This window comes from Haliotis rubra, unplaced genomic scaffold, assembly GCF_003918875.1.
Source record: "Haliotis rubra isolate DU_JTF1 unplaced genomic scaffold, ASM391887v1 Scf418, whole genome shotgun sequence".
Classification (NCBI taxonomy): Eukaryota; Metazoa; Mollusca; class Gastropoda; order Lepetellida; family Haliotidae; genus Haliotis; species Haliotis rubra.
Window position 1 is genome coordinate 893,361 of NW_025767100.1, and position 24,747 is coordinate 918,107.

The 24,747-nt window shown below is 41.2% G+C and overlaps 1 protein-coding gene across 1 annotated transcript; it reads right to left on the reverse strand.

The window, feature by feature from the left end:
* Positions 1–8,462: 8,462 nt before the first annotated feature.
* LOC124288425 (peroxidasin homolog) lies at positions 8,463–23,830 on the reverse strand. The gene is made up of 13 exons (XM_046724943.1): positions 23,776–23,830; positions 21,957–22,014; positions 20,783–20,940; positions 20,228–20,410; positions 17,129–17,216; positions 15,857–15,966; positions 14,956–15,096; positions 13,902–13,994; positions 12,778–13,087; positions 11,571–11,963; positions 10,631–10,797; positions 9,151–9,256; positions 8,463–8,568 (listed from the first exon to the last, which is right to left on the reverse strand). Exons 1-13 carry the CDS (start codon positions 23,828–23,830, stop codon positions 8,463–8,465), a joined length of 1,968 nt encoding a protein of 655 aa, XP_046580899.1.
* Between the last annotated feature and the right edge of the window lie 917 nt (positions 23,831–24,747).

Genomic DNA, 24,747 nt, shown 5'->3' on the forward strand with positions numbered 1-24,747 from the left:
AATAAATCTTTCTGTTGATAAGTGTTTATATGTGTGGGGAAATAAAATGAAATATTCCTGTGAAAGTATCAGTTTTATTCGGTGTTGTATCATGTTTATGGAAGGAGTATCAAGACGTAACAGGTGTTACACTTGGGATTATACTTTCTCAGAGTCCCGCAATCTCAGAGTCAGGCACCTAATTGCCAGCACACAAATTTAAGTCTACCGTCTAACCCACTGAGCCATCGCGGCTTCCACAATAATGGATGTCGGACAACTGGTAATCTAGACCACGTTTCTTGTCTGGCCTCTGATAAGTATAACCAAGATATGTTTATTCATGTTCAATATCTGGGAGGCAGGGGAGTCTAGTGGTTAACCAACATGCCCAAAACCGTTATCGTATTTACCACGTGGGTACAGAGTGTGGAGTCCATATCTGGTGTACCCGCCGTAATTTTGAAGAAATTTGGTAAAAGCGGCGTAAAACCCAACTCACTCACCTTCTGTATAAATGTTATGTCTCCATGTTACTGCTGACGACAGTGACTGAAACGGACATAAAATATGCTGTCGCTCAGCACGTACAGTGGGGGATGGGTTTGGGGGGTTGTGTGTTCTTCACATTCAAAATTCGCATTCCAATTCTCTTTGATACTAATTCAAATAACTCCTAGATAATAACTATATATGCAAATCTGAATAATCGAAATCACAAACTGTCCGTGGGACTACGGAAGTCTATATTTATATTTGTGAAAATAATTGTCCAAACAGTGATTCGAACTCCTGTGGATTCAATAGTTTGTTTGGTGAAACCAACAGAATTCAATGTGAGAATACTCACATGCAGAATCTATGCTGACAAACGCTGGGAATCATTATCCTGATAAACACTAGACGTCATCACAATTATTAGTTTCACCTCTCTTTTGCCTAGGGGCGTGTTTCGGTGGAAAATTGAGGCTAGTTAATGTCTAGCCTTGCCGTAATAGCAGCCGTATCATACTTAAACGGCCCTTACGTCATCGTTTGTCAGCACTTTAACACCCACGTCTTCTTCCCATCTTGAGCACGAAGATGAACATCCTGACATGTCATCGTTGCTGATGTCTATAATATGAAAAATGTACTGAAATTACATCCCACCCTACAAATGTTTCAATCGGCTGGATTCTTGGCCGTAAATATTCTTCTCTCCAGCATGGTGTGAACGTTCTTACGAATGAGTTAGTTTCACCTCCGGTAGCCTAGTGTTTAAAGCATTCGCTCGCCCGGTTCCGATTCCCAACATGGGTACAGTGTGTGAAGTCCATTTCTTACACGCCCGTGGGTGAGAAACCCACGTGAGAAAACTGGTATCAAACATATGTATCAGATCGATTTCTAATCCCATTATTGGCTACTCCATGGTGATGACCTAGGGTCAGGTTATGACGGACTACTTTCCTGATTAAAATTCACTGATAAGTTGCTCGTGCTTCAATCGAACAGAAACCATATCACAAGAATCTAGTTATTTTGATAAGTACCTGTTCATTGTGAGATCGATTTGTCTCATGGTTTCTTTGATGAATTTATGAAGATGACATTTTTCACTGATAAACATGATTATTCTTTCACTTCCAGCTCCGAGCTTCTATGTGAGTCCAAAGTTACCACAGTCACCATGACAATCAGAACCAAAACACACTCGTTGAAACAATGTACAACATGGAACGTTAGCAAGGGTTCATGACTGCAAATGGTGACACACGTCCTTTCGAAACAATCGAACATGTACAGGAACGGTTGATCTGCACATAAGTCATTGCTTAAGATATTCCCCCGACGCAGAATAATGCAAATTTCATGTCTTCTTATCATGCAGTATGTAATCAACTCACATTTCATACTGACAACTCCGTAAATTCCGTAACATTCCAAGTGGCTGGTTCTGGCTCGGGAAAACAAGAAGGCTGTGGCGAAGAAGAGCATTCCCCGACTGATATTGACGTAACCTCGGTCACATTCATGCACATGTGTACACACGCTCAGTAGTTTTGGCTCCGGTCGATGGGAGAACATTGACCGTAAACTGGTACACAAGTACTGATCCCCAATGTGCAGAGATATCCAATCAATGGATGATGACAACCACCAACTGATAACGATGACGTCACTCGTTCAATTTACTCATCCACATTTACATGTAACATCATGGTGTTACAGTGTTGAATAAATGTTCTGTGATGTTATCTAGTTTGCATTATCATCATCAAAATCTTTATTACGTATGAAGGCCACAGACCCATATACATATTAATATACATATTCGAAACAGGTATGAAAACAGGAAACAATTTCTTAAAAGATAAGCATTTACCTGTCTACCTGAGTAGATTTTCTTACACCCCCAGTGAAAAATATTAGTAACATATATAAATTATGTACATGTATAGCTGAAATGGATTTTGTTTAATAATTTTAATACCTATTTCTATTTTTCTAACTATTCTCTTATTTTGTATGCATAATAGATCAAAAGAGCTAGATTATTTATGTCTTCAGTTTTGTTTGATATTTCTAAACGATATTATATTTACTTGCAAATTCTTAGGCAAAAATCTATCCCGAAGATCTTTATAAGCTGGACATTTCAACAAAAAGTGATATCCATCTTCTAAATCTACTTTACATGCAGGACAATTTCTTTGAGATGCATCAATATTCTGCCACCTACCTACGTTATTATTTAAAGGAGAATCCGAACGAAAACAAAACTTTTGATATATTGTAAAGGATATTCTATAAGTCACCCTCCGTGATTAAAATTGACAAAAAGTTTGTAAACTAGCAATAAAAACACAAAAAACGTACTCGTATTTCCGCCTTTTACGGAAACACCCGACAGTTAATGAGCAGAGGGGGTATCACGTGACATGACGTCATATGTGCCTGTTGCTGATGGCTTCCTCTTTGCTTTTACCTCACAACTTAACAGTGTCCATAGATTTCTGAAGCAGTAAAAGATGTTCCAAACCGAAAACAACGTTATAGCGAAACGTTTTCAAGCTCATGTGAAATCTCCTACTGATTTTGATAATATATATCTCATGGGTACCAGTGGAACTGCCCCAGCTACAAAATGCCCCAGCAAATTTGGTCATTCATTCTAATTTGGTCAAATTTATTTAAAATGATTAAATATATGCCGTAAATGCATAGTTTTTGTCAACTTTGATATTACGTTCTTCGTATAAAAGTTATTAAGAAGTAATATTTCTGATAAATGTTCCATCAGTAAACTCATAACTATGTATATACTTTTATATGAAGAACATAATATCAAAGTTGACAAAACTATGCATTTATGGCCTATATTTAATCATTTTAAATAAATTGGGGCATTTTGACTACCCCCCCTGGGGCAATTTGACCAAATTTGCTGGGGTAATTTGTGGCGGGGGCAATTCGACTGGCCATTGTACTTGATTTAATTTATGTTAAAAATACCACTTACAGTAAGCTGTAACAGGGAATGATGGAGTATAAATGAATCCCGTGGGTAATTCTTCCTTCTTCAGCCTAGCTTTGGGATTTTCATACCTCATGTGTGCATGTCTCTTTCATATGCGTCCGACTCGGAATGATCGGACCATTTCTCCTGCCTAAGTCTGTCTCATTACTTGGAAAACGGAAGAAATGGTAGCATTCCATTGTTCGATGATTCCGTGCATCCCCAGGCAACAGAATACACCATCGTACCATTTACAAAAACGACAGAAACAACACGATTTGTACTACTGTAGCGCTTGTTCTTTGGCAATATGGCGGACGCCAGGCACATTTGACGTCACGAGCGGAAAGGTCACGTGGGTTCCAGCGAAATATGCATAATGGCCGAATCTGAGATTTACAGAAACTGTTTTCGCGATTAAAACATAATTATACATAATTGAAAATTGAAAATTTGGGAATATGTTTCTGATGACTTTATCTTTCACCCAGCAAATTATTGCAATTGACTCGTATTCTCCTTTAAACGTAAGACACCAGCTCTGAATTTGACCAATACTTTACAGAATTGATATTCCAAATTTGAAAACAGATACCCATCAGGCTCAAGAAGACTCTTATATTTTGCATATAACGTATAACATGAACTGTTTTCAAGAGTAGATGTCCAATTTTGGTAAAACATATTGATCAAGCGTTCTTTAAAAATGTGAATAAAAGCGCACGGATCACCGACAGCTTGTGAAAACCAGACAAATCCAAAGCCGTGTGAGCAAAGTATATGGCGGATCTCAGACGCCCATGTGTGGTACCCAGCAGTATCTAGGTAGTATAACATATTATATGCCTTTTTCGGAATTCGTCCATCATGCATTGTCATTAACTTAAGCCAATATTTCATCGTTCGAACGTAGTCATTAATATATACTGGAAACCGTCCACACTCTCGATATACTATTGGATTTGGTGTCTGTGGACCGACATTTAAAAATATCTTACATGCTTGTAAGTGAACATTTTCAATGCTATCGTATCTTTTAACCCCCCAAACTTCTGACCCATACAAGTATATTGGCTGAATTTGGCTGTCAAATATTTAAAAAAATACTTCCAAAGGTATTGATCCTAATTTCCTTAAATTTATACTTAATTCCATTAAAGCCTTCTTACTACGAGCTTCAAGTTCTGAGACCGCTTGCCTGAGACTACAAAAACACGTGAACACAAAACCTAGATATTTGTAGCTGTTTACCGTTTCAATGTTTCTCCCATTATAAAGCCAGTTTTCCTTAACCGCTAATTTCCCACCTCTCCTAAAAACAAGAACTTTAGATTTATCTAAATTAACAGTTAATCCCCACTTATCTGCATACGATTTTAAAGTGTCTAGCTGGCAATAAAGACAACCAATAGTATCTGACACAAGAATTACATCATCCGCAAACAACAACATTAGAATTTTAAGTACATCTGGAAACAATTGGACCCCATGCTTACCATAATTTGTGATTTCTACAGAAAGTTCATTTATAAACAATGAGAATAACATTGGACTCAACATACAGCCCTGCCGCAAGCCAAATGGACAATTAAAATGTTCCGTTAGCTCGGATTGTACTCTGACACACGATTTCACTGTGTTATATATGCTCATAAGAGCTTGTAACATTTTACCGTTTACGCCGTATGATGAGAGTAATTTCCAGAGTTTATCTCTATTCACAAAATCAAAAGCTTTTTTAAAGTCAACGTATATCTTTTTCCTTCTTCTACATAGGTTTTTCTCGATGATAGCATACAATGTGAAGATATGCTCAACAACTGAATAGCCCTTCCGAAAACCAGCTTGAGTTTCAGAAACTTTATCCATAACATTTGCCCATTTTGTTTTTCATTTAAAACACTAGTATATATATTTCCCGAGTGAGCTGAGTAAAGATATTCCCCGGTAATTATCGGGAATATTTACATCACCTTTTGTGCAGAGGAACTATAATTGCTTTACTCCACACTTGTGGAAAACAACCGTTTGAAAATATTTGATTGAACATTGCCACTAAAAAAGGCATTATTTTAGGTTCGCTTGTTTTAATCATTTCTATAAGGACCTCATCAATTCCTGGAGATTTACCATTTTTCATATGCCGTATAGCCTTGTGAATTTCTTCCTCAGTTCAAGTATTCAAGTATTTCCTTAACAACTTCACTCATTTCTACAGATTGATCTAAATTGAGCAGTACATCTGGTTCAGTTATATCTCTCCTATTGAAAAGTTCATAAAAATGATCGTACCATCTTTCTTTAGTTATATCATTCGTATGGGATTTTAGCTTTGAAATCTTTCTCAGCTCCCTCCAGAATACAGTGGAATTGTTCCTTGCAAGATATAGTTTATTTGTTTTGTGGTATTGGTATTTACGTTTCCACTGTCTACATGAACTTTTATGTTTATTTCTAAGTTTACAATATTGAGTTTTACACACTGAAGTTCTGTTTCGTCTAAATATACGTAAACTACGTTTAGCTTCTTCTTTTGCCTTATGACACTCTTGTCCATAAAAGGGGAATACTTTCGGAATAACAGGCACTCTCTTTTGCATACAGTCAGCAGCATCAAGAAAAATTCTGACAAATGAGTCAATGGCTAAATCTACATCCTTCTCTAAGACATTTATGAAATTGTCTAAATGGAAACCTATATCAGATAACATTTTCAATGAAAGTGCTAGCGTGATCGTTATTCCATCTATACTTGAATGTACTTGTACTCACGTCTTTAGTTACCAGTGTTTCACCTGGACCAGTGAATCTAAGGATCAAAGGCATGTGTTTACTCTCTATTCTATCTCCTACATCGAAGTTCGAGAAATACTTAAATAGTCCAGGTGATGATATAACGTAATCAATTAGACTACAACCCTGTTCGGAAATATAAATAAACATCCCTCCAGTATCTCCTTCCATCAGGCCGTTTAAGATATACAAGTTAAAAACGTAACACAAACTTAACAGAAATTTCCCAAATCTATTTACACAAGTATCATTTGTAAATCTAGCATTTACAGGGACCGCTTCATCCTCGGGACAATAGTCATCAAAGTTTTCACTCTGGATATCCGGAGACTGATTTCCAGTCCCAACCCGAGCATTTAAATCTCCACAAAGAAGTATATAGCAATCCGTAAGATAATTTGAATTATCTAATAACCACTGTTCTAACTTCTCGAACAGAGTAGCGTTTCCTGTGACTTTATAGTAAGAAGATCCCTCTGGGGGAGCGTAAGCTACAAGAAGTAAAACATCACGATCTGTGTCTATAAGTCGCTTATCTAATCGGATACAAACTGCGTTATCAATATCAATAGGGACCCTCGAACAAAATTTCAGAAATGTTTTTCTTATAAATACATAAATACCTCCCGATATAATATTACGTTAACGTTTAGTCAGGTCATTTGATAGTCCAATCTGTGAACTCTAGAATCTAGCCCTTATAATGTCTGATCGACGCCAAGTGCGGTCTTGGGTGTGCTTTTTTATGGTATCTATAACAAGATCTTTACAAAAATCATAGGATTCATGCTCACTTTCCTTTATATTATAAAACACCACATTATCTCTACGGCTGTGTGCCTCAAGCTTGTCTGGGTCCTCGGCCTGCTTTTCTAACTTGCATTCCACTGATTCCAGTCTGGATGTGATTGCATCAATGTCACTGTAAACATTTCCTGCTGGTGCTCAATTCTGTTCACATCATCACCAATACTGTTCACAGCACTGCCCAAATGATCAAATATTGTGTGCACCTCAGTTTTCCAACAATATTTTAGTATATTCATGCCAATAATGGTTGTCACCCCCTTCATTTTTTTAATTGGTGACAACCATTATTGGCATGAGTATATTAAAACATTCACAGTGTGATAGCGTGTGCTTCGTCAGGGGCGTATCATTACCTCCTTGATGACGCGAAGATGTGGCAGAAACCTATTTTGTGGAGGGTTATGTTGAGTAGTGATTAGGAAGCCAAGTGACGTCACTCATTCATAAACGTTGTATTGTGTATTATTGCGCAACTGCATTGAAAAGATATGAAATTTGAATTTATTCGGCCATACAATGGTGCCATTGTATGGTATGTAAGAAATAAATAAATCTCGTGTCTGTCAGATACCATTTATCTTACAACTCGTTGTTTCTAAATGCATCTAACTCGCTTTCACACGTTAAATACGTTTGAAACAACTCGTTGTAGGATAAACGGTATCTGACAGACACTCGTTTCGTAATCTCTGTATCTAGTGTCCCTCGCCGTGATATTGCTGGCGGCGTAAAACCATAGTCACTCACTGTTGCACTGCGTGTCATTTCAATGGCGTCAATAACGACTATGTTTATAACGAATTGATGGATGTAACGAACTGGTTTTTGTGTCCCGGAAATGCAAATAACGACTTCCGGCTATAACGAACGAAAATAGTGGCACCTTTGAGTTCGTTTGTTATATACCTACTCCTCGTTACGTCATCATACTCCCATTCCACCGAGTGTTGTTCATAACATCAGTCTCTGGTTTGTCTGACCCAGACTAGTTTAGTTATAGGCCGCTGTTGACTTTTGTGATTGGGGGTTAAAAAGATCTTAGCTTCAGTCACTGCCTTTAACATAAATTTAGTAAAACATTATTCATTCAATACCTGTTTGCTCAGCATTTGCAGGGTACTGTTTGTGTGTACGGATGTTTTCTTGGCCGAATTATATTTCAGCATATGAAAATGTCGCCCTAGACATATCCAACTGTCCACATAAAGGACCAATATACATCTTTTTGTGTAACCTTGATATATGTTTGTAAGTAAAATACGTTTCTACAGTGAAAATAAAAATTCAACGAACAAGGGATCAACTTTTTGTTGCTTTTATTTTAATTATCGTTAATGTTTGGAATGTTTAGGTTCGTTAGTCACAATGACAAAGACGTCTATTTGCCAGACCTTCGTGGAGGTGGGGGTTGGGGGTTATTATCAGTCCATTTGTCCAGATCAATACTGGGGATGCGTCGATCAGTGCACGATGCCAGACCATTTCTGTAATTGACAAAAAACAACATTTACTGAAATTTATCTTATTCACCGTCATGTTTAATCTATCACCTCGCACCTCAAATGGTGAGCGAATAATATTTTCGCCGCTTTAAGCAATATCCCAGCAATATCCCAGCAGCAATATCACAGCAATATCACAGCAATATCAGCATATCCCAGCAGCAATATCACAGCAATATCACACAGGGCACACCTGAAATGGTCTTCATATACTGTACCCACGTAGGGACTCGAACCCATACCTCAAATGCTTGATTTACTTGAAACTAGCTATTTACTATAACTGTTGCCGTCTCATACACTCACTAAACAAGCCTTTATTTGTTTTCACTGAAACTGTCATGTCCGTTTCCACGGATCTTGAAGGTTTTTTACATTTTGAGATAAATATACAACCAAGTTGCAATACTCGGGGCTGGCTGTTGTTCGTGTTTACAACTGGTCTGTCTGGCTCCTTTATCAATATGTCCGGTCGCTATTATATAACCCATATGCTGCATACTTAGTCGTGAAAAAATTCATTTCATGTAACAGTCCTATTGAGGTGCTGTGTTCTAAACTCACCCTGTGGTATCCTTTGTCCTGAAAGCGTTGGGCTGGATGGACGTGGTATCGGTGTTATCACACAGAACACGGGACAGGGAAGCCTTCCTAATTTCTTCAAGTTGTTCTGAAAATTTATTGTTTAGGAGTTAATTTAACAATCATATAAGGTTTTCCAATCAAAATCAGAAAAGCAGAGATATGGAATGTATGCATGCTCTAGATAGAAATAGACACACAACATACTAACATGACACGATATCTAGATGGAGTGCATCATGCCAATAAAACCCGCCGCAATTTCAATGGAACAAATTACAACAAATCCCACGGACCTATCAAACCAAAGGCGCACGTATTAGGGCCTTAAATACTCTTGAAACCGGAGTATTAAACCACTCATTTACTCAAAGAGACATTTTTTCCAAAAAGCACCCATCTTCCTGTCACGACACATCTAGGCTTTCTTAAAGTGCAGTGATACATGCACGCTGTGTGTACACTGGTTGAACCAGGATCAGCTTGTCGATCGCCAGCCTCTGGTTATCAACATTGATTTGCCAGTAACAATTACTGGGTTTCCTTAATGTCACAAACACCCATATCCTGCCTTATTTGTTGATTCCCCACGGTACTTTCATACGCCCTGTCAACTGAAATACTGTTCATGGCGACGCTTGAATGTCACTTTAAATGTTGTTTCCATAATCATCTGATGAAAGCAGTGTTCATTATACGTTTCCGACTATGCCATGAACATGGCTTGGTATCTTGTGTTTGTCTCTGGCTTCCCACGTCATACATAAGGCATTTCGGTCACATGTCGCCTTTAAAGCATTTTGAAACCGTTACAAGGGCCTTGGATGTTGTATCTGCTTTAACTTTGTCTCTAGCCTACTCTCTGTTTTGATTTTGATTTGTCGAACATAAGGAAATGACTGGTTTATACTGTTTCCAAGAAAGACACGGAACATTCTGCACTAACAACCGACTGTCCATGAATCGGAATCTCAAACAAACCGTAAAACAATTCACTTCCAGACAGGCTTGCCTTGAAATGCGTGTTCTTATATTCGATCATGCAACTTCCTGTGTATTTTTCGGAATGGAATGATAGTGAGAGGGGATTTGGTGCATTTTGCGAAGCGCGATGGCAGATAAACATTATCGCCATCGATTGCAAGCACGATACGAAATACATTGTTCCATAATCTCAAATGTAATTGTCCAAGGAAACGAATCATACTGCATGTGTCGTCCGATATCAACGTATGTACTCAGCTGAAGAGTAAAAACTGCCATGCAAATTTCAAAGATCCATCAGAAAGACGTTATAGACCAGCACTTAGCTCTGTGTTGTTGCAGTGCAGTATCAACATCGTTTATAGTTTGACAGGGTCACCTCAGTTATGAGTTTAGTTTTACTCCGCACTCAGCAATATTCCAGCTATGGCGGCGGTCTGTAAATAATCGAGTCTGGGCCAGAAACTCAGAGACTCACCAGGTCTAAAGTGGGTATGTCGATCGTCCGTTTCAAACCAGAATCTGTCGCCCTCCATTAAACGTTGGAACTGTTTTCCCAAGATACAAGCGAAAGTTGGCCCCACCAAACCGGTCCCGACCGTCTCCGCCAGACCTCCAGTGAACAGGTCAATGTCGGCAGTGCGTCTGTGGAATAAAAGAACACTTGCGATCATAACATGGAAATGAATCTGACGAATATTTTTTTCTCGAAGTCGAATACTTAGTAGGTGGTTTCTTCAGGTGATTCTGGATGAAGGTCCATCGCAACGTATGTTAGCAGTAAGAGGCGACCGACGAAATGTGCCGATGGTGAGGCTTCGTGACTTAATTGATGCACACGCACTCGCACACGCACTCGCACACCCACACGCACACGCTCACGCTCACGCATAAGTGTGTGTGTTATACTTTGTTGAACTTTATTTCCCTTGTAGGTTCAGAGGAAGGTTGTTGTCAGATAACGCGCATCAGGTAATTGCGCAGATCGATGCTCATGCTGTTGATCACTGGATTGTCTGGTCCAGACTCGATTATTTACAGACTACCGCCATATAGCTGGAATATTGCTGAGTGCGGCGTTAAATAAACTCACTCACTCACTAGACTGATTATAGCTGGACATTGTTGAAAGGCCAAACCATTGAAATCAGATTTCATTCCAGTTTCAATTAATTACAACGACCTGTAAATTCCAGTTTTCGCTCCGTTATATTCTTTATCACGACGTTTCAGAGCTAATTCTTGCTCCTTCATCAGGCGATAAACAATACAAATATGTCATGTAACTTCTAAATGACTTTCAAGAACTTCAAATGTCCTGAACTATCTTTGGATTATTCTAATCATCCCTAGCCCCAGCCTACAATGTAACTGCTCTACCTTTATCTTACAGTCTTTTATTTGGGTAAAATACTTACTCATATAGGGCGAACAGTTTAAGTTGAGTATCGATATCATCAATATTGTGCAGGCTATGAAACTCTTTGGCCACTGGCAAGCCGCAGTGTTCACGCCAGGCATTGTAGCCAGGTATGCCATGGTCACGCCCTCTCTGGATATTCAAAGCTGCGAGGTCAAGGCCGGTTTGCGCCGCCTCCTCAAAGAGCTGATTGGTCACTTCAGTTGTCATGAACCTGTCGGCACTCCTTGCTTCTTGGGATACCAAGCCGCGGAGCCAGGCGCCAATGGACTCTGTGGAGGACTGGATGAGATTTGTTCTTCCAAAAATATCATGGAGCGCATTGTCTTCGTAGCTGGAGTAGCCAGTGCTGTACTTGGAGAATATATTTCTTATCAGGGAGTGGCCAAATCTACAAGATCAAAATATATAACTGTATTTTATGCATGTTATCCGTTCTATCAGTCCATATAAATTCCAGCCTACAGAGTAGTGTTACAAACCATGTTGAGGTGACGTAAACCTATGACGTCAGTAAGTTCATGTCTTTAACTGCGATACCATACTTCCAGCTGCTTTCCAACTGACGGCCTTCAAGCGTTCAATCTAGGAATCACCACCGTGTCTGATCAAGAGTGATTTGGACATACTCGAAGTCGAGGTTTACCGAATCAATTTCACCCTACCTCATTTGGATGAGATTTTAATTGTCACTAGACCTGAGGACATCCTATTATACGTCACGCCATGTTACCGACCAATGGACTAACGCAACATTAATCAATCGGAATGCAGCTTGTTCCAGATACAATCGAGTTTCAAACTTCCAGTCAAGGCCACGCTTTGACAAATGTCAATTCGGAATGTGAAAACGGACGCAAATAGATGGTTCAGACCATGGCAGAACTTCTCATGTCCTGTTTAAGTTTTTTTCCGTCTCAAATGCTTATTCCACTGAAGCCAGAGATAGACGATGACTTTGAACAGTGTTTGTGAACACCGTCTTAACTTAAGTTACATAATTAGAAAACTTATTTCGACTGACATTTTCTTGGTCTGGAAAGGGACGCTCTGATTGGTCGGGTGGAAGATCGTTCTCACGTGATCTGTAATGTTCTCATATCTGTGTTTAGCGATAGCTGGAAGTTAGCTAGAAGTTAGATCTCATTTTGAGGAGACTGAACTGCAGTCTGATAACACCTGGTTCATCAGGCTGATTACACTACCTGTACGCAGCTGTTGCAAATGCGTTGACGACGCTGGCGTCCTCGTCGCGCCGGTGGACGTTCCTGAAACCGGATGACGCAAGTCTGAGATTGTAGGCGTCAAGGTGGTTGCCAAGGACAACGGGCAGAAATTCGCCGTATGTGATTTTCTGCATCATGGCACCAACAATTTTCCTCGTTTCTTGGAAGATTTTGTTGCTGCTCCAGTCAGTGTTTCGAGCCCTGAGACCGGTAGCAATTCGGTTGTGTTCTCTCACCCAGATTGTATGCATGCTTGCCAGGGCCATCTGTTCGTTCACTCTTTCATCACCTGGAGCAAAGGTTAACAAACACACTTAAAACGAACTCACCGATATCACGAACTTGGTCCTGGCCACAAGTTGTACATTTCGGCCTAAATATATCGAAGTAGGATTATAACGAACAAGAACTAATAGACCCTTTGAGTTACTTATACTCGCATTTTAATTAACTGTACATATACATTTTTCTGTATGTTTAGGCCATGCCACGTATTTAACATGTTTCTGAATATTTAGATTAAAATATACACGTAGAGGATTTGGAATCCGGTTTTGATATTGGTGAATAGGACGCGAACCAGAGAGTTATCATTGTCACCATGGTTACTGATGGCTTTACATAGATAAAATGTACCAAGATCTATAGAGAAACACCTTTTTCATACAAATAAATGTTGAAAACATATGTACATTTCACTTATGTTATTTTCATTTGTCACAGTATAAATATTAACCCTTTAATCTTTAATTACAAGGGGCGGTGGAGTAGCCTAGCGGTTAAAGCGCTCGCTCGTCACGCCGAAGACCCGGGTTCGATTCCCCACATGGATACAATGTTTGAAGCCCATTTCTGGTGGAATTTTGCTAAAAGCGGCGTAAAGGCACTCACTCACTTTAATAACAACCCACAATCACTACTTCATTCAACATCGATGCAGCAAAGTGATTATCCCATCTGTGCTAAACTGATGTGCAATGGTTCATGAATAACGTATTTCGCGAACACCCGGTGCCGCCGCATAAGACACCAGTACGATCATTTCCACCTCTCTTGCCCTTTACTCCTTAATATATAGGTTTCGACAGCCGTTGTGCACCTACCGGCTTTGAAGCAGTAGCTGGCGTCTTCAGATACACAGGCAGAGGTGTCGCTTTCCTCTGGGAGGAGTGTAGCATCTTTCGTCTTCATTAGGCCTGCAACAGTGACGGATATACTGAATGACATGTCAAGGCAAATGATCTATACCGATAGGCAATGGAAAGTTTACACTTGGAAATTGGATTTGACCTAAACCTTAACATTGTCAAAACATTGCGCGGGCGGATACAGTCGTTAAAATACTGGGTCCCGATCCACAAAACGTTCGTAGCGCAACAACATTCGCAAGCCTATGATAAACTATGGAGTTACGACAGGTCGTAACCTTACGGGCGCTTTGTGGACCGGGACCCTGAAAACTTCAGGTGTGAAACACAATTATGATACCACTGAACAAACATGTATTCGTTTCAATCACAGCAAATATTTACATCTTCATGATTTATCAGAAAGAATATTGTTGTGTTACGAGATTACAAAATGTTTGACTTTGCGAGAGGTGTAGGTGACGGGATCACACACATGGTGACCTGACACAGGTCAAGGTCAAGATTGCGTCATGTGATCACGCCTGTTATCATCTGCCTAAACAATTGTAGTGAACCAAACGCCTTCGACCACAACTGTTTCTTGGCCCGAACCAATCTGACTCACCCACTTGTACTGCACAAAAATATGTTGAAACTTTCTGTCACATCTGTCTCGCTAATACGAGTTGGATTTAATGCCGCTTTTAACAGTATTCAAGTCAAGTCACTGCGGGTCAGCTTAATTTGGGATAAAAGTCCGAAGTAACGCAGATCGCTGACGTTTACCGCTGAAACCCACAAGCACGTGTTTGGTGCTGACAAATTAGAAACATAATCTCGTAAATCGGGCTTCCATTACAGGGGTCTTGCCTGCAAAGGGATGCAACTCTGCTCAGCTAGTTGCTGTGCCTCAGATGACAGGGCACCCGTATTGCTGACACAACCGTGACGTATTCCAGCGTAAACAGAAATCATTAAACCCATAAGACTGACTGTACCTATCCACAACAGTCTAGCCTAATACTACCGTCATTCTCCACTGCAATGTCACATGTTGCCCCAAATTTACCATTCATCCCCCTCAGTTCCTCCATCTCATGGTCAGATGACCCGTAGACATTAGATGCATCGATGTAGGCCGTGATCTGGTTCAGCTGCTCGGCGGGATCTGAACAACAGTTGTAGAATCAATGCGAGCAAGTGCTGGGTCCTGACGGGAGGAAACCGTTTTCTGGATTGGATCCAGGAAAAAGTGCATATTTTTCACTGCCTGTTAATACATTTTTGTCTGAAGATATATGTTTTCTCTACCACAAAGTGAGGTCTGAGGGAATTAAAATCACTTCAAACATACTTTTTGTGTAATCAATATTTAACGGAACAATAGCATTTTGTCACATAGATGAGGTCTTTATACTTATCACCACTACTACACAGAATACATAGCGTAGAAAGGTTTCCCAATCATTTAAGCATGACGTCATCCATTATGGCATAACATTCTAGCATTTAAACTAAACAGACTGTTTATTTCCCATATTGAATATCATCAACTCGATCGTCAGCACGATTTGGTTTCTGGAGTATGGTTTCAGCGATATTCTAATCCTGGTCTTCATGGTCGCTAGTATGGGTTGTTGAAGATCAGTTCTAACACGGATCTTTACGGGATCGAATATGGGTTGTTGAAGATCAGTTCTAACACGGATCTTTACGGGGTCGAATATGGGTTGCTGAAGATCAGTTCTAACCCTAATCTTCATGGAGAGAAGGGTGGGTTGTTGAAGATCAGTTCTAACCCGGATCTTTACGGGGACAAATATGGGTTGCTGAAGATCAGTTCTAACCCTGATCTATACGAGGGGGATCTACTGACTGACTAGATATGCAATACGAGCTGTTATAACATGGGCGCCCGAAAGACTCACATGTGTCACATCTGGGGTTAGGTACTTGGATGGAACGCACGAAGTTCAGGCATGTCCTTGACGTGAAGTATTCATCTCCTGAGGGAATGAGGATGGCGTCACAAACGTTTCTGAAACACAGACAAATTACAGATCAATCGGGACGGGTCTCATGAACTGCGTGTAGTGAATAGTAACGGGGAAAAAGAATATGTACATGTAAATTTGATTTGACAAAAACACGTATATTTTCGAAAGCCTATTTGCCTCAAACGTAACGTCGAAAACACAACCATGAAGCCTGTATCCAAGACACCCCCATAATTCTTGCATTTTCCGGGGTGGTTGGGGTAGCCTACTGGTTAAAAGCGTTTGCTCGTCACTTAGAAGGTACGGGTTCGATTCCCCACATGGGTACAATGTGTGAAGCCCCTGGTGCCCCCCGACGTGATATTGCTGGAATATTGCTTAAAACGGCGTAAAACCATATTCACTCACTCATGTATTTCCCAAGGAGGGACGCATTTGCACGTAGTCCCTGCACATGCTATTACCGTTATGTGCATGTTTCGCAAAGACAGACATCATTATAATGAGGCAACATATGTTACATATGTTATATTTCGGAATACACCTTCTAATTATTCGTAATCAGAATCGATATTGTCGACGAACTAGGAAATCGATATGGTATATTGTATCAATATTACACTATTGATTCTTTCGTTTGAATCGTTACACCTTAGGCAAGTGAATTTGTTCAAGATTGCCGCTGTTTACCCAACATAAAAAGGGTACCCGGTGGGATAAGTCATGTGACTATAACCTTCTAACGCCTAACATGCAGCTTGGGTTATCCGGGGTAATAATGTGTTAGCGCCAAGAACATGCTTACAAGAATGGATGTGTGCGCATAATAAATATGCACTGATATTATTTTGTTTTACAGATTAAAGATAGTATGCAGAGGGTTCGGGTGATCCTGGCACAGTCAGGCTGGTAAGGCTCATCATCAGCTCAGGGCCCTTGCCCCCTCTACACGCAGCCCAGACAGCGAATGGGACTTCTCCCAGGAAACACTGCCCAGTCGAACCCACCAAGAACTTTCCGGAGAATATGAAGGCTCCCCAACACTGCATCCTTCTGCATTACCCAGATTGTCAGGAGGGCTGTGCTCCCGGTGGAGAAGCCGGGCACTCTCCTTATCTGCGCCAAGAGATCAGGAGGTACCAAACCAAGGGCACCGAGAACAATGGGGAGCCTGACGACAGTGTACTTGGATTATTATCTTACATGTTTCTGAAGAGGTCCCGTCCATTGGGCGCGTCACTAGTGTATATATCCGCACAACACACATACTGGCTGATGGTACCGTCGGCACCTGGAAACATAGTCGGACATGGCTACAGATCAAACATGATCCTTTGATCTGTCTTCCAAACAAAATTAGTTGTCCGCACATACGAATATTTTATATTCAGTTCTTCACAACACTGGAGATATGCACAATTTTGCAGAATATATGAATATACAATTAATATACACAAGCCAAGAGATGAAAAGAGTATTTGATGAATGTTTTCCCATCTATCTTCACAACGAAAATCAGCTGCCCGCTCATAAAAAAATATTTTAATCGGTTCTTTGTATATGTTCAATGCACTATTTTGTAGAATATGTTAATATATTTGACACAAAACATGAGCTCCTGTATGTCACCAACAGTCAGTATGAAACACCCTGTGCCGGGCTACCTACATCAGGTCACCTCACCAACAGTCAACATGAAACACGCTGTGCCGGGCCACTTACATCAGGACACCTCACCAACAGTCAACATGAAACACGCTGTATCGGGCTACTTACATCAGGACACCTCACCAACAGTCAACATGAAACACGCTGTATCGGGCTACTTACATCAGGACACCTCACCAACAGTCAACATGAAACACCTGTGCCGGGCCACTTACATCAGGACACCACACCAACTGTCAGCATGAAACACCCTGTGTCGGGCGACTTACATCAGGACACCTCACCAACTGTCAATATGAAACACCCTGTGCCGGGCCACTTACATTAGGACACCTCACCAACAGTCAACATGAAACACCCTGTGTCGGGCCACTTACATCAGGACACCTCACCAGCAGTCAACATGAAACACGCTGTGCCGGGCCACTTATATCAGGACAACTCACCAACCGTCAATATGAAACACCCTGTGTCGGGCCACTTGCATCAGGTCACCTCACCAACAGTCAAGATGAAACACCCTGTGCCGGGCCACTTACATCAGTACACCTCACCAACAGTCAAGATGAAATACGCTGTACCGGGCCACTTACATCAGGTCACCTCACCAGCTGTCAACATGAAACACCCTGTGCCGGGCTACTTACATCAGGACACCTCACCAACAGTCAACATGAAACACCCTGTGCCGGGCCACTTACATCAGGACACCTCACCAACCGTCAACATGAAACACGCTGTGCCGGGCCACTTACATCAGTACACCTCACCAACAGTCAATATGAAACACGCTGTACCGGGCTACTTACATCAGGCCACCTCACCAACAGTCAACATGAAACACCCTCTGCCGGCCCACTTACATCAGGACACCTCACCAACAGTCAACATGAAACACCCTTTGTCGGGCTACTTACATCAGGACACCTCACCAACAGTCAACATGAAACACCCTGTGTCGGGCCACTTACATCAGGACAACTCACCAACTGTCAATATGAAACACGCTGTGCCGGGCCATTTACATCAGGTCACCTCACCAACAGTCAACATGAAACACCCTGTACCGGGCCACTTACATCAGCACACCTCACCAACTGTCAATATGAAACACCCTGTGCCGAGCCACTTACATCAGGTCACCTCACCAACAGTCAACATGAAACACCCTGTACCGGGCCACTTACATCAGGTCACCTCACCAACTGTCAATATGAAACACCCTGTGCCGAGCCACTTACATCAGGTCACCTCACCAACAGTCAACATGAAACACCCTGTGCCGGGTTCCTTACATCAAGACACCTCACCAACAGTCAACATGAAACACCCTGTGCCGGGTTCCTTACATCAAGACACCTCAAGAACTGTCAACATGAAACACCTGTGCCGGGCTACTTACATCAAGACACCACACCAACAGTCAACATGAAACACCTGTGCCGGGCTTCTTACATCAAGACACCACACCAACAGTCAACATGAAACACCTGTGCCGGGCCACTTTCATCAGGACACCACACCAACAGTCAACATGAAACACCTGTGCCGGGCTTCTTACATCAGGACACCTCACCAACAGTCAACATGAAACACCCTGTGTCGGGCCACTTACATCAGGACACCTCACCAACAGTCAACATGAAACACCCTGTGCCGGGTTCCTTACATCAAGACACCTCAAGAACTGTCAACATGAAACACCTGTGCCGGGCTACTTACATCAAGACACCACACCAACAGTCAACATGAAACACCCTTTGTCGGGCTACTTACATCAGGACACCTCACCAACAGTCAACATGAAACACCCTGTGTCGGGCCACTTACATCAGGACAACTCACCAACAGTCAATATGAAACACGCTGTGCCGGGCCATTTACATCAGGTCACCTCACCAACTGTCAACATGAAACACCCTGTACCGGGCCACTTACATCAACACACCTCACCAACTGTCAATATGAAACACCCTGTGCCGAGCCACTTACATCAGGTCACCTCACCAACAGTCAACATGAAACACCCTGTACCGGGCCACTTACATCAGGTCACCTCACCAACTGTCAATATGAAACACCCTGTGCCGAGCCACTTACATCAGGTCACCTCACCAACAGTCAACATGAAACACCCTGTGCCGGGTTCCTTACATCAAGACACCTCACCAACAGTCAACATGAAACACCCTGTGCCGGGTTCCTTACATCAAGACACCTCAAGAACTGTCAACATGAAACACCTGTGCCGGGCTACTTACATCAAGACACCACACCAACAGTCAACATGAAACACCTGTGCCGGGCTTCTTACATCAAGACACCTCACCAACAGTCAACATGAAACACCTGTGCCGGGCCACTTACATCAGGACACCACACCAACAGTCAACATGAAACACCCTGTGTCGGGCCACTTGCATCAGGACACCTCACCAGCAGTCAACATGAAACACGCTGTGCCGGGTTCCTTACATCAAGACACCTCAAGAACTGTCAACATGAAACACCTGTGCCGGGCTTCTTACATCAAGACACCACACCAACAGTCAACATAAAACACCTGTGCCGGGCTACTTACATCAGGTCACCTCACCAACAGTCAACATGAAACACCTGTGCCGGGCTACTTACTCTCCGACTCCTGGAGGGGGGTGAGGGTGATGTCGTGGTCCAGGAACTGACCCCACTGCATGACCATGTGGGTGACTCCGGTGGAGTTGGCCTGACTAGTGTCGTCCGTGTGCATGACCCTGCTCACAAGACGCGCGTTGGGCAGTGGGTTGTCTTGTGAATCCAGTCTTGGGGTCGACTTTCCTGAAACAAAACATACATACTACAGTCTACTGTGGTTCGTTACTTATAATTATTCACATCTACCACTTTAAGAATCCGAATAGGCCCTGTCCCGTCATCTGTTCAATATATTAGACGTCCCTACACATGGCTTAATAACTTGAGCTCACTGATTGTTCAACTGCGTAAAGGGTTTTAATTTCAGATTTTTCCATCAGAAACGGCTTCTATTGAACCTTTTATCATCCTTTAATTTATAAGCCTCTGTGGGGAAGCAGTAAACAAAGTGTATTACAAAAGTAAAATAGAAAACTGTGTCAATCCTGGTGCTTAGAGAATGGGGGATGGTCGTATAGTTATGGGCAATGCAATAATGAATATATGTTAACTAACTGTCTCCGTATTGTGGGGGTAACAGCCTTCTCATTGGAATGAGGGCACTGCCCCAGTCGGGGTGTTCGAGGTTGTTACAGGTGCCGTCGGCAGTTCTGAATTTGGACTCCGCTACTTCGCGAGGACATCGTATTTCAGGTGCACAGCTGCTTGTATCTCTGCAATAAGAATTGTCAATAAATTACGGGTTAACGCCGAGCTGTACATACTCTCGCCTCATCTCCATACCCTGTCAATATTGTGACTGGACCAGGCAGGCAAGAGCCTAAAAACGTGGGTAATGATCCCTCTGTCGATATATGGCACACTAGCGTCTACGTGCTTTAACTATAATAGTTCAAGTAAAAGGCACATATTATGGATGACAACTTGTATGTCACATCGTTTCTGGGCTATTCCCAATTCACCTGACGAAGGAGCAAGGAAAAGCCCAGAAACGTTGTGACATACAATAAAGAAGAAGTTGTCATCCATAATATTTGCCTTTTACTTGAATACCAACTTCTAAATGCCTCTCAAGAACCTTACAGTTCAGGGCAAAGCTGTACTTTATTCACAAATCATATTTGAAGTTGTCACATTCAAAGGACACACATTTCTCATCCATAGATTTCTGTCATTGAAAGGCATTGACTGAAAGATTTATATCATACCCTCTCCTAACTCACTGTTTAACACTCGAAAACAGAAAGCAGGAAAAACTTTTAAAACTCTTTACCTTTAGCATAATATCGAATCCAAAGCGCTAATGCCAGAAAAAAGTCTCAATAATCTGTTGAAATACGTTCCAAAGGACGCAAAGAAACCTATTGTATTACGTTAAAATTGTGTCAGTAATACCGAGTAAAGGTTTAGTCTTACCCAGAAGCAAATTGCCGTCCGAGCCTGAGGGCATCCGGGGAACTCCTTCTCCCGCCAGTCTGGACATTGCCAGATCTCTGAGTTGAAACTATGCGGAAACACAACCAGAAATAAAACATATGCCAAATTCGTCATTGATAAAACTTTTTTATGTCTTCAGATGATTTTCTTTATGAATTTTGCTACGAAGGAAAACACGGGAAAACAATCAGCCAAACATGGGAAGAGCTACATGTAAGGACTCACATTTCATGGTCAAAACAATAAAGGAACATTGGCTTAATATACATGTTTCGAAAACTTTTTAAAATACCTTGATATGCCAGAAGCACCAAGAGCGCCACTTGGACTAGCGCGTTCATCGTGATGGCCTGGAAATATAAGAATACTAGGAATATTACGAAAACAAAATGAGACTTGTAAATCACAATCAACATATATTATGTAAAAAAATGTTGTTGTTTTAATTTTGATTGATTCATTGTATGATTGATTGATTGATTTTAAGTATTTTATTTAATTTTTAAAGGGGGGGAGGCGGAAGGGGGATCCCAAACACAAGATGTTCACTTTTTTCTGTATGTCAGTTTACAAGAAATGGCTCGAACTTAACTTTTTAGTTGGGGGTCGGGTGTGGGGGGGTGGGGAGCGTAGTGGTTAAAGCGTTCGCTCATCACGCCGAAGGCCGGGTTCAATTCCCCACATGAGCACAATGAGTGAAGCCCATTTCTGGTGTCCCCGTCCCCGCCGTGATATTGCTAAAAGTGGCGTAAAACCCAACTCATTCACTCACTCTTAGTGCGTGTTTTTAAATCCTGAAGTGAATACTTGGTGTGTTCTATCACTTTTATAACGTCAACTCATGACGCGAGCAAATGTCTCGCAGCCATAACACTACCTTAATATAGCATCCCTATCGTTTACACATGTTTAGAATATCAACATGTCTGCACATGAATCAGTTTAAAGGCATTCAGATTTAAAACAAGTTTACGACAATATCCTATTTTCGACGGTACTATCCTTACAATCTGCACATTTGGACAGTAATTCAGATAAGGATTAAGATAAATAATCTCGTCTAGTGATGTTTCATTGCAAATTTGACGTCTTCACTGACAAAGTCGTGTTCTCTTGTTCGCTCACGCGAAGCGATACGATGTCGTTTTCTTACTGGTCACCAGAAAATGATGTTTCACGAAAGTGTTACCTCCTTCTACAGGCTGCTTTTTTGGTCTTCAAAATTCGGCGTATCAACGGTAACATACGGTATATAACATATAGTAAAAATTAGACATGCAAAACAGATTTGCGGGCATTGCATATACACGCATACCAACAGGACTTACGAGGAACTTGCTACAATAATAAGGTAAAAATGTACAAACACACATTGTTCGAACCACACGGACACAATGTGTGAAGCCCGTTTCTGGTGTCCCCCGCTGTGATATTACTGGTATATTGCTAAAAGCGGCATAAAACTAAACTCACCCACTCACTCAGTCAGGGGAGGGTGCTTACCATTTTTGCACACAAACACAAACACAAACACACACAACACACACACACACACACACACACACACACACACACACACACACACACACACACACACACACACACACGCCATCACATATTGTTTTCAGTGATCTGTTCAATATATTTTTTCTCTTTTACTCCCTATAGAATTATTTCGGTACACGATCCAGACTGAAGCGTTCGATTCTTTGAACATCATTTATAGCTGATATATATGCGACACAAATATGTCTCATACCCAATTTGAAATTTAGAAAACATGAGAAATAGTTCTTACTTAAGAATACATGATATATTTGTGTTTAGTGTACGGGCCAATCCGTCGTTGACCGCCCGGCCATCTATCAACAAGCACAGCTCCGGCTCAGGTCACCGGGACCCAGACACTTGGCCTGTTACAGTCAGCAACAAGGTATTGGTGACATATTCCGACACCTGATTCCACAGGTACCACAACGTATACAAAATACATCATCATCAATTTCCTCGTTTCAAAACATGTGCAAAACTTTTGTCAATAATAATATAAAAAATTCTGCAAATTGCGGAATCCATTGTACGATTCCGACTAATTGTCATCACGCCCTTACGAATCGCTATCAAACAGTGATGATACCGCGTGGCGATGAAAGCATCCTGCTCCATAGTGGGACCCGTCATAAACACATACAAAGGCAAGGCAATTGTTCACATGATACAATGTATATATTCCGCAATGGTCAAACACGAATTTATCAAGAAATATAACACTGAAGCACTTACCTATCCGGTCGTATTGCAGCAACAATCTGACGCTTTGCACTAGCGAATGGAGCATACAGGATAGATGTCTGTCTTATATACCCTCCAATCTGTTCATTACATGGTCGAGTGATCTTATCGCATATAAGCTAAACGGGTTAATATAAGCCTGTTTACAAACAGCTCGAGGTTGACCATTTGTTGATTTGTATCTCAGTGCCATAATGGCCGCTGACCATATGCACGGGTGGTCAGTTAATGATACATGAACACACGTTCGTGATATAGTCCTGCAGCCTGACTTTGAAAGGGGTTTCTTGTAGTTAAGGAAAGGGTTTTGTGTCTTTTATTTTGATACTCTGGAAGGGGGAAGGGAGAATGGGGATCTGGAATTTTATCTAAAATTATGGGAAAAAAATTGAGGAATATTTTGCCTTTTTTTAAATTGTTTCGGCAGATAATTGAGATTGATTAATTTTTGGCATGTACAGTTCATTTTTAGTTAAAGTGTATAACGAGCTCTTACTTGTCTCAGCACTATATTTACCACCAATATAAAATATCCCGAGTTGGAAAACCTTTCTCGAATATGTGTCACAACATACGTTGAAGAGGCTCATCCAAATGAGCAGTATTTGCCTTTCTTCACAAAATACAGGGTGGGAAAATTTTTAACAGTTAGTTATGCGTCTCAAGAGCACCTTTCAACCTCGGAGAAGTACTTTAAACATGACATTTTCACATATTAGAATGTATCAAATATTTGCTTTTCTCGAAAATGAAATGCATAAAAATTCTAAAAATCGCTGTTGGTCTTGATT

Excerpts from the sequence above, each read along its gene's own strand:
- LOC124288425 (XM_046724943.1), bottom strand. The coding sequence starts at position 23,830 with ATGGAGCAGGATGCTTTCATCGCCACGCGGTATCATCACTGTTTGATA. Across the intron at positions 13,995-14,955 it reads CATTGCAGTGGAGAATGACG|GCCTAATGAAGACGAAAGAT; the intron begins GTAGTATTAGGC and ends TCACTGTTGCAG. Across the intron at positions 9,257-10,630 it reads ACATACCCACTTTAGACCTG|AACAACTTGAAGAAATTAGG; the intron begins GTGAGTCTCTGA and ends ATAAATTTTCAG.